The sequence below is a fragment of the Haliotis rubra genome, unplaced genomic scaffold (assembly GCF_003918875.1).
Source record: "Haliotis rubra isolate DU_JTF1 unplaced genomic scaffold, ASM391887v1 Scf4, whole genome shotgun sequence".
Taxonomy (NCBI): Eukaryota; Metazoa; Mollusca; class Gastropoda; order Lepetellida; family Haliotidae; genus Haliotis; species Haliotis rubra.
The window spans coordinates 6,283,464-6,295,466 of record NW_025767079.1 but is presented as its reverse complement, the minus strand read 5'-3'; the positions used below and the strand labels follow the sequence as shown (position 1 = coordinate 6,295,466).

At 39.9% G+C, this 12,003-nt stretch overlaps 1 protein-coding gene across 1 annotated transcript in view; it reads right to left on the bottom strand.

Moving 5' to 3' along the window:
* Nucleotides 1–12,003, bottom strand: part of LOC124287145 — a 39,192-nt gene that overhangs the window by 14,521 nt on the left and 12,668 nt on the right. Inside the window, 8 exon segments of the mRNA XM_046723629.1 lie at nt 3,614–3,784; nt 4,840–4,971; nt 5,564–5,676; nt 6,564–6,686; nt 8,004–8,106; nt 10,412–10,486; nt 10,833–10,968; nt 11,551–11,575. Of these exon segments, the coding sequence (XP_046579585.1) occupies nt 3,614–3,784; nt 4,840–4,971; nt 5,564–5,676; nt 6,564–6,686; nt 8,004–8,106; nt 10,412–10,486; nt 10,833–10,968; nt 11,551–11,575 (878 nt within the window).

Here is a 12,003-nt window from a genome sequence, read left to right as displayed (position 1 = left end):
ATGTTAAAGTATGGGAGTAACTATTATATTAGTGCTAAGATTGTTTCGCAGAAGAGTAAGTGTTAGCAGTGAGAGTAAGTTTGGAGAGCATAAAGGACTAATATTTTAGAAAACATGAACTGTGATAACAAGAATATTTAGGCAAACATTAATTAATATTTTAACCTCAGAATATAGACAATTATCAGCAAAAGAAACTAGAACCAGGCAAACAAACATACATCTGACGAGATTCAGACTTCTCTGTCCTGAACTGCTTGAGAGGCAATCCAGAAGTTGTGAGCAATAGGAATGACGAGTCTTAATGGATGATCAACTTCTTTATTGTACAATAGCGACGTTTCGGTATAGATACCTATACCGTTTTCAAGCAATGTTGGAGTTGCCCATGTCATTGTATTTATGATTGTCTGATCACCATCCTTTATTCAAAGCGGGGTAATCGTTTTGGGGGTTGAGGCAACATGAAGGCAACTTTCGTTTCATCGTTGCATGCCTGCTTATTGTGAGAAGAAAGTCATGAACTGGTACACAAATAAATAGGTGATGAAGTGGGATTAAATGTCCAGATTGTAACCTTTACATTGAGCATGCACACATATATTGGTCTGTACCTGCTTGTAGTATTCTGGACTAATTCTGTTATATAGTGAAGAACCACAAAGACACCCTGTCAAAGTTTTTAAATGCCCATTATATCCCATTACTGCACAGTAACAAGTACCGTCATTTAACATCTTCAGTATGATACAGACAGAAGACATAAAGGCTTTTGAAATGAATTACATCAGTAGTTTGAGGTTTTGTTTTGAATCAGCTTATTTTGAACTGTACCATTTCCACCATCAGTGTCTGATTTAATGTCTGTAACGAAAAAGATTGCTACTTGAAAACAAATGATGAGAACACATGATTAAATTTCAGATTGAGGAAGAACCGTTGTCAGACAGTCCTGGCAGGAGTGTTCTTCCTGTTGGTCCTGTACTTGGCACTGCCTGTATTCAGACACAGCATGGGGACACGGAAAACAGCTGACTTGAAGCATATCCTCAATACCAGATTACAGTCTGCAGTCTCTGCATTTACAAACATCACAGCCACATCATCAGAGATGATAGAAGAAAGTCTTGAAACAACAGTAAGACAATCACAGACAGTGGAAGAAAGACTTGAAACAACAGGAACACAATCACTGACAATGGAAGACAGTCTTGAAACAACAGGAACACAATCACAGACAGTGGAAGAGAGTCTTGAAAAAACAGGAACACAATCACAGACAGTGGAAGAGAGTCTTGAAACAACAGGAACACAATCACAGACAGAGGAAGAAAGTCTTGAAACAACAGGAACACAATCACAGACAGTGGAAGAGAGTCTTGAAACAACAGGAACACAATCACAGACAGAAGAAGAAAGTCTTGAAACTACAGGAACACAATCACTGACAATGGAAGAGAGTCTTGAAACAACAGGAACACAATCACATTCAATGGAAGAAAGTCTTCAAACAACAAGAACACAATCACAGACAGAGGAAGAGAGTCTAGACACAACAGGAACACAATCACAGACAGAGGAAGAGAGTCTAGACACAACAGGAACACAATCACAGACAGTGGAAGAGAGTCTTGAAACAACAGGAACACAATCACAGACAATAGAAGAAAGTCTTGAAACAACAGCAAGACAATCTCAGACAGTGGAAGAGAGTCTTGAAACAACAGGAGCACAATCACATTCAATGGAAGGGCGTCTAGACACAACAGGAACACTATCACAGACAGTGGAAGACAGTCTTGAAGCAACAGTAGGACAATCACAGACAGTGGAAGAGAGTCTTGAAACTACAGGAACACAATCACAGACAATGGAAGAGAGTCTCGACACAACAGGAACACAATCACAGATAATGGAAGAAAGTCTTGAAATAACAGGAACACAATCACAGACAGTGGAAGAGAGCATTCAAACACATGTTGAACACGTTCAGGCCAACAATGAACCTTCTTCCAGTTCATGTTCACCCTCAAACACGAAGCGGATTGCCTGGTTCAATAGGCCAAAGTGGCTCTCAGACTACCCAGGAGAGGAAATGTTTGAAGGGTGCGAATACAGCTGCTGTACGTTAAAACAAACCTCTGGACACAACAATATCAATGACCTTGACCTTGTGCTATTCTCTTCTGACCACATGACCCAAGATACACCTTCAAGACCCTCGCCCAATCAGATCTGGGCTTTCTTTTCCATTCAACCGTCATCATACATTCCGCAATCTTTTTGGGGAAAAAACTCATGGAGGAGCACTTTCAACTGGACAATGACATATCGCAGAGATTCTGATCTCATTGTGCCCTCAATGAGTGCTGAAGAAACGGATGTCGGTGATGAAAAAGACTACAGAAAAATAATGGCCTTGAAGGACAAGAAGGTAGTCTCTGTCCACGTCCTGTGTGGAGGGTCTTCCAAACGTGTCGAGTATGAGACGAGTCTCAAAACATATATTGATCTTGACGTACTGGGACAGTGTCAAAGTGAAGTCGACCTTGGATGCTACAATTACTGTGATGTATTATTTGAGAGGTATAAATTTGGTCTTGCCCATGAAAGGGTATTCTGCAAGGATTTCATGTCGACCCAGTTTTGTTACTTACTGCAACATGACATTGTGCCAGTAGTTCGAGGTTTGGGAAATTATGAAGATTTTGCACCAAGACATTCCTTCATCAATGCCAATGATTTTTCTTCAGTTGAGGAGTTAGGGAATTATCTACAGTATCTTGACAAAAATAACACTGCTTATGTTGAATATCTCAAGAACAAAGAGGGGTACAAATTCAATCTGTTTTCGATGAAAACAAGAAAACCGCTTTATTGTGAAATGTGCAAAAAGCTCCATAATTTGGACACAAATAGCAGGACGTATCCTGATCTGTTTTCCTGGTTGATGGATGATAAGTGTTTTGATACTATGGAATTTCAATGATTGTGAGTGACTGCATTGTTACAGCACATTCGACAATAAACCAGTGGTTGATAGTGTGAGCATAAGGCCATTGAGGAACAGCCTGGCCAACTTAGATCATATAGATGGCACTTGCAAGTTTTTGGCAATAGGTCTCTCTACAGCTCCTGAACCAGCACTATTCTAAATGACTGAGTTAAATGCCTCACCAACTTGGGTATCTCATGGAAAAGATTCCAACGAGCAAGCATCACACTGAAGACCCATGTTCTATTCCCTACATGGGTACAATGTGTGAAACCCATTTCTGGTGTCCCCCGCCATGATATTGCTGGAATATTGCTAAAAGCGGAGTAAAACTAAACTCACTCACTCATTCCAACCAGCAAGTTTGGTGACAGAGGTATATGCAGATAGATCCCACTTCAAATCACATTAACAATAACAATAACAATTAACAATTACAAACACTTTCCACGGTTGAGTTCATTTTAAGCCAAGTTCAAAACCCATACACTTCAATGGGACAAATAACTCAGGTTGAGTCAATTGTGAACAAAGTTGACTTTAACCCTGTAGGTTGATTCCAATACAGATCAGAAAATGACTCAGGTTGAGCCCACTGTGAACAAAGGTAACACTCACCCTGTAGGTGGATTCCACTTCAAACGGGTAAATGACTTTGGGGTTATTGCACACCTCACAGATGAATCCTTTCTGGGAGCACAGGGAACAGTCGTACACATGCTTACTGGCAAACTTGACAACCTCCTTCAGGAACCTTGCCAACTGGCCGGAGGGGATCTGGAGCAGGTCCTGGTGAGAGACAGCCACGATATGTTAAAATGTCTACAACACTGCTTGGTTTAAAGTTTTCGTAACTAAACACCAAATGAATAAAGCAGTCCCATCATTAGATTATACTGAATCTTTTAAACTAACAAGTGACTGAGTGAGTTTAGTTTCACACAACTTTTAGCAATATTCCAGCAATATCACCGCTGGGGACACAAGAAATGGGTAAAACTACCAAGGGGCAGAGGGATAGCCTTGTGGTTAAAATGTTCGCTCGTCGTGCCGAAGACCATGGTTTGTTTCCCCAAATGGGTACAATGTGTGAAGCCCATTGCTGGTGTCCCCGATCGTGATATTGCTGGAATATTGCTAAAAGCGGCATAAAACTATACTCACTCACTCACATTTGTTGACATGGTCAAACCTGCCTTTCAAAGAAAGGAGCCCTGAAACTATTATCATTGTCAGTCTAGTGAAGCTATTACACCTGTGAACGAGTTGGTTATCTTTTCTGTTTTTTCAAAACCTGACCATAATTTTGTTTGTTTGGTTAACGCTGCACTCAGCAATATTCAAGCTATATGGTGGAGGTCTGTAAATAATACAGTCTGGACCAGACAATCAAGTGATCAACATCATGATCATGGATCTACACAATTGGGATACGATGACATGCGTCAACCAAGTCAGTTAGTCACCTTTTGCGACAAGCATGGGTTCCTGAAGACCAACTGTAACTTGTATCTTCACGGGTCCCTGACTAATCTAATTTGAGCCGCAAATACTAAATACAATAATTGTATGTTATTAGAAAGATTAGTCAGTACATACTACTACTGCTACTGCAACTGCTACTGCTACTTCTACCACCTCCACCACTACTATTACCACTTCTACTACCACTACCACCACCACCGCCACCACCACCACTACTACTAAATCAATTACTACTGCTGCTGCTACTACTACTACTTGAAAACATTCAGACCAGAGAGAAGTATCTTATCAAGAAACTGCAGACTTGCGAACAAGACAAACACATGACCACCTAAGAACTGCTCGTCAGAAGTACTTACCGATAGAGAACAGAGGTGTCTGCTGTCATACAGGTGTTCTCGAGGCCACACCTTCTTCCTCAGGTCGACAGCCACTGACTGATGACAGGTGAACAGATACGTCTTCAGAGAACACAGCTGCTGACGCAGGAGCTAAATCAGAAAGAAATGGTGGATGTATGGGATTATTGGTCCCTTGGTATCATTACAAATTCCTTCGAACTATCTCTGGCAACTACCAATATGTCATGCATTTTTATTCGTCAAACAAAGGACAGATGAATGCTGAACAGTCTGAGAAATGTCATCTTACTTAAATAATTGATATAAGTATTCTGGAACTTTTCAATTATATACAAAACTCCAGATGATAACAAGTGTTGATTTTCCTAAAAATATATTTGGGCATTAAAGGATGAATAGCTATGAACAGTATATGAATGAATCACTGACAATCAGGTAATGGCACCAGGTGTCCTGCCCAACCAGAAGCAGCTGCCAATCACAAAATTTCTGAATGAAATTTTACATAATGAGAGGAAATATCTTTGTATCTTTACATTCTTAGTTAACATTTCCAGCTGAAAGAGATCCAATTCAGAACAAATATTTTCATCCAAAAATCCATACTCACTGTCATTTAGCATGTTTAAATCAATTAACATTTTCAGTAAAAAGTTATTAAAAGTGTTTCCGATTTGGGGCAGAGATTACATTTGATGGTGCAACAGCCTTGTCTCCTTACTCTGACATCTTCCATCTCCTGGATGTGATCATAGATCTTAGGGTTGAGCTCCTCCAGGTCCAACACAGGCTGGTCCTCCATCTGTTGGATGTACTCACAGCTCAACTTGGACACTGAAACAGTGAGTCAGATGTTATCTATCCTGGCTCAGGTAATACACTGAAACAGAGAGAGAGTCAGACATCATCTATCCTCCATTTGTTGGATGTACCCATGGCTCATCTGGAGCTCTCAAACAGAGACTCAGATGTCATCTATCCTCCATTTGTTGGATGTACCCATGGCTCATCTAGACGCCATCTATCCTCCATCTGTTAGATGTACCCATGGCTCATCTTGAGCTCTCAAACAGAGAGTCAGATGTCATCTATCCTCCATTTGTTGGATGTACCCATGGCTCATCTTGAGCTCTCAAACAGAGAGTCAGATGTCATCTATCCTCCATTTGTTGGATGTACCCATGGCTCATCTTGAGCTCTCAAACAGAGAGTCAGATGTCATCTATCCTCCATTTGGTGGATGTACCCATGGCTCATCTAGATGCCATCTATCCTCCATCTGTTGGATGTACCCATGGCTCATCTTGAGCACTCAAACAGAGAGTCAGATGTCATCTATCCTCCATTTGTTGGATGTACCCATGGCTCATCTTGAGCTCTCAAACAGACAGTCAGACGTCATCTATCCTCCATTTGTTGGATGTATCCATGGCTCATCTTGAGCTCTCAAACAGACAGTCAGACGTCATCTATCCTCCAACTGTTAGATGTACCCATGGCTCATATTGGAGATTGAAACAGAGAGTCAGATGTCATCTGTCCTGAGTTAACATGGAACTATCAAAGAGAGAGAGAGATCATCTGTGGTTCAGCCTGGACACTGCAGCAAAGGCACAGTCGGGGGCTATCTACTGCAGCATTGTGGATGTACTCCTAGCAAAAGTTAAGACACTAAAGCATTATTTAAATCAATGAGACAATGAATCATGGATTTCTTTTACCTTTTTGTTTGCGGAAGTCCCAGTTGAAGACAATGTGTGATGGGATGTAGTACTCATCATTCTCATGGCACTCAAAACAATAGTAGCCTCCGTCAAAGGAACATACCCGGGGGTTTCCGTAAACTGAAATACAAACCAGCATCAGTGGTCAGTAAAGTACATGAGGAACTTCAGCACAATGTCACTCCAACCATGACCACATACAGTCAAGCCGCGTTAATCAGAACACTTCCGTTTTTCATCAAAAAAGTTCGGATAGTGAAACGTACGGACTACTGAAACGAACAAACATGTACACCACTACAGTAGAGTTACTTCCCTTTGGCATACCGAGACAAGAACATAAGAACGTATGTACATGTTTTGATGGTGCCAGTTGCGTTTGCACAAGTGAGACCTATTAATTGATTGAAATCACAAACTAATGACATGTTCAACTCAGAAGTGTCACCTCACTAATCAATTACCATTGAAGTTTACCGATGAAGATCAGCGCTAATCAATGGTGCTCACAAGGTAAGGGGATCATCCGAACATTTTTAATGTACCGTCGGATTAATGAAGAAAACCAATTGTAAATAGCTAATCGATCATCGCTAATTAACATCCAGATCTGGAGAGTGAAGCACCGCATTAATGAATCAACAGTTAATGAGTTTACATACAAGATTTGTTACAGCAAGCTACCGTTCGGATATCGCGGGAATCGGATTATCGGGGTCCGGACTAACGCGGCCTGACTGTACACCGCATAAGGAACCAAGTTCCCATATAGGACCATACACATGACAAAACAACTCTGCATGACCAAGATGACTTGTTTCATCATGACAACACTATAATATAGGCAACACACAGAACCCAGTTGTGTCCACTGTTACAAGCATAAAGAACACAACTATTGGAGTCAGCTTTCACTAACATCAGAGGAGCATGTGCTTATTATCATGATCATGAGAGTTGGCCCAGCTGTGCAAGGTCCTGAATCAGACAGAAACCCATGATTTTGAGTTTGACTCCCAAATTCACCATGCTCATGTTTCAGTGATAATCAACACCATGCTCATGACACCTACATAATGACAAAACAAGCAAACAGGCTATAGTGTTTCCCATAGGCATTGTAGCAGGGTGCAGCCCATTGCCCTTTCTACTTGGTGCCCTGCATTTCTTTCAATTCAATAATTGACATCAACACTTGGTTGTTCTTATTTTCTATTTCATGTGAAATAACTCTGCTCTTTGAGCCTTTAAGAATCCTATGCATGAATAACTTAACGTCATTACATGCTCTTTTCAGAATAGACGTGCCCTTTTTGAAATTCTGTCGCCCAGCCCTTTTTGGATCCTGGGGGAAACACTAGGCTATGAGAACACAGAAATGCTGTTTAAAGCAACTATAGAAACCAAAATGTGACTGATCTGAAGACAAAAACTTACTGAGTCCAACAGGTCGTGAACATCCTTTACATTGATAGTTCTGGGAGTCCAGCCCCTTCTCCACTGCCATCTCCTTGAAATGGGTCAGACGGGAGTTGGGGTTCTGAATACAAACACAGACATTTTACTTTAGTCTCTTACATATATTTCAAATATCTAAAAATTATATTTCTTCCAAATGATACTAAGTGCTTCATATGGTTTGTGCAATATATTATTTTGTGTACTCATGTTTAACAAGTCATCGGCAAATGTTAATTGACAAATATATGACACATAGAAATCATCATGAATGAAAAGGAAGGCAAAATACCTGTCAAATGTTAAATTGATTAAACTGAATGAGAAATGGAACCTTCTTAGTGAAGTGAAGTTGACAACTGGATTCATTTATCAAGTAGTGTACAAAATGTTTGTCACCATAAGAAGTAAACCAGACACCAACATGACTAGATTAAAACTTAAATAATATAATTAAAACAAGGTAACATATCGGAACTATAACCTTTATAGGGTTAATTAAACAGTGCATGATATAAAATAACAATAAAAATAAGCATGAAAGTCCAAAAGCATAAGTCCATGCAAAGTGTTTGGACCAATCAGGCTAATATAAGCTCATACCATGTAGATATAGTGTTTTGCCAATAGATTAATTAGTCCTTGCATATTTTTCTCTCAAACCAGTAAACTTTATCTTGTTTAAGTTAATGAGTCAATAACAAAGATTCCAACTGTATCAATAAGAAAGATTACGACAGAATTACAGGAGAAAAAACAGTCTACAGGGATCTAAATGTTGCTTTATTATGTCTGGCAGCACAACTTAAATGACAAAAGTAATATTCAAAAATGAAGAAGTGGTAATAAATTCTACCAATTCAAATGATTGCCTACCATCAAACTGTTTATCAGTGGCACTCTCACTTTCACAGCTTAACATGAGTGAGGAGGCCATTTTGAATGACAGTGTGGATAACAGGAATTCTATTTTGAATAGTTTGTAGGTTAGTTTTGGTCCAGGACAAATGAAACTGAACTGTTCTTGCAGTCTTGATAGAATTTAGGAAATCCAGCTTGGAGGAAAGGTTACATGATGATTACCGATTTATTAAGCAATAAACTGAAGTGATATAACTGTTGTGATATTATAAGCTTAATTGGATCATCCAAAGGTATGGGCATGCTTATTTTCACAAAGGCACACCTAAATTATCTGCCTGGTGCCCAATGGCATGCTTAAAAAAACTGCATTTCTATCACTGCCCAAAGTGCTCTGTTTGCCCTGTGGTACGAAATCAAGAGTGAGCAGTCAAACAATATGAGTTACAACAAATATTTCATTAAAAAATTTAAAATATGAAAGGCAGGTTGAAACAGAAAGATACACGAATAAAGAGCAGAATATATGCAAAATGCATCCCACTGCACACAAGAAACTTCAGCTAATCTACTTGAACTATTAACATCCCATTCCATGCAAATGACACAATAATAAAGAAAACAAAACCTCTCGGTGCTGATAAATATAAAGCTTGATAAAAATAGAATTTGCCTTTCTTCTGATCCACCTGCCCCTAAAAGTGACTCCTTCACGGATGTTTCTTAAATTTTAAAACTATTAAGAAACATCTTTTTTTTCAAAACTCCTTTTTGGAGCAGAATCCATCTTTTTAAAACTTACTTTAAATTTAAACATAGATACATCGTAAAAAGCCTAGTAGTCTCCACTGATGCCATTGGAATATGCCATGAGTGAATGAATATGGTTTTACGCTGCTTTTAGCAACATTTCAGCAAATATCACGGCAGGGGACACCAGAATTGGGTTTCACACATTGTACCCATTTGGGAAATCGAATCCAGATTTTTGGCGTGACGAGCGAATTCTTTAACCACTAGACTACCCCACTACCCCCAATATGCCATGAAATAATCTTAACACACAGGTTGATACTGTATCAATAAACAAGCAGTGATGGTGAAGCTTATCAGTCTCATTGATATGCAAATGTATGCAATTAGGTTCAGATTTTCTCATTTAAATCAGATCTTTGCACCCAGTACCAGAGCACTGGGATCTGAGGAGATCATACTGCCAGTCTACAAAGTCGCTATCAAAACTCAGGCTGTAACAGTGAATGGCCAATTAGCATTACAAATTTTAACATAATATATAGATTTTTTCAGATATCATAAAGAATAAGGGTCTTCACTGCATGTCAAACAATTTATTCTATTTCATCGATCATTTCAAGGAAAGAAAGGCCTACATTGATCAACATGGCATCAGACCGAGATAGATATTACTGAGAATACCCCACATGCGATGAAGGACCATCAAGCGGGAACAAAACTGATATGTTAGTAAGAACTAAGCACACCAACACCACAATATCTACACTCACTGAAGTGGTGTCTAACACAGACACCTGCCCACATTCAACTATTTCAAAATCGTGATCTTCAGGATCTTCGCTGGACTGAAATTCAGAGTCATCAGATTGTTCTACAGTTCGTTGACAACACAATACATGAAGTTATAAACATTTCATCTGATGAAGAGGCAAGAAGTAGCCCTGCAACACTGACACAAACAATATACAATTTGATTTAATGCCAATACAATTTGAGTGAGTGAGTTTAGTTTTATACCATCTTAAGCAATATTCCAGCAATATCACAGCGGGGCACACTAGAAATAGGCTTCACACATTGTACCCATGTGGGGAATCGAACCCAGGTCTTCGGCGTGATGAGCGAATGCTTTAACCACTAAGCTACCCCACCGCCCATGTTAATATGATCTGTACTGGGACGCTATCTCACCTGTGTCTTCATGACCCTCCTAGGAGACTCCTCCCCATCCAGAGAGTCAAGCTGTGACACAGAGGAGTTGGGCAGGTTCTGTATCACCTGGTCCAGGGAGGCACCGGGCAGACCGTGAGCTTGATGGGGCATAGTTCTTCAACAAGGTTCGGAAACTCTCAGCTGCAAAACAATTAATTTTCAGAAAATCACAGCAAGTTTCATTTTCACGGCATGGCAAGGTGCACCATTTCAGAAAAAGAGGTTACGTTCACCTTACTTAGTCTTACCTACTGTCTAGCCATACTGAGCGAGTGAGTATTGCATTACGCCACTTATCCATATTCTAGCAATATCACAGCTGGGGACACCAGAAATGGGCATCACATAATGTACCCATGTGGGGAATCGAACCCAGGCCTTCAGCGTGATGAGCGAATGCATTAACCACTGGGCTACCCCACCGCCCCTCTAGCAATACTAACTGCCTATGCATCACAAGCAGATTGTTTTTTAAAATCCTACTGTAAGTGAATGCCAGATACAGAAATATCGCGGCAATATCAAGGCTTTCAAATAAACAAATCTCAAATATCCTGGTTTAGAGTTGAGCACCAAAAAGTTTGTGAACAAAATATCAGCAGCTTACGTATTCCTAATGAGTGTGGGGTGAGTTGGGTTTTACGCAGCTTTTTGGCACTGGAATACTGCAAAAAAGGTGCGTTAAAACCCAACTCACCCTACACTCATCAGGAATACGTAAGCTGCTGATAGAACTTAATCAACTGAGCAAAGTAAAGTATACGCTTGAAAATGGATTTGAACAAAAATTACAACCTGTTGATAGATCCTCATTAATGTGTAATATTAATTAATGTTTGTAATATGTCCTAAAATACCTGCATCAAATACATCACCATGGGATTACCAGTTCTTTTTATTTCATTTTAGCCGCAATCAAACATGGTGAGTACTCTCTTTTGTCCTTCAGTTTACATAAGCGTGAGTGAATGAGTGAGTTTGGCTTAACGCCGATTTTAGCAAAATTCCAGCAAGATCACGCTGAGGGACAGCAGAAATGGGCTTCACAGAATGCACCCATGTTGGGAATCGAACCTGGGCCTTCAGCGACGAGCGAATGTTTTAACCACTGGGCTACCCCACCGCCCCTATTCCTGATGAACTACAGGTA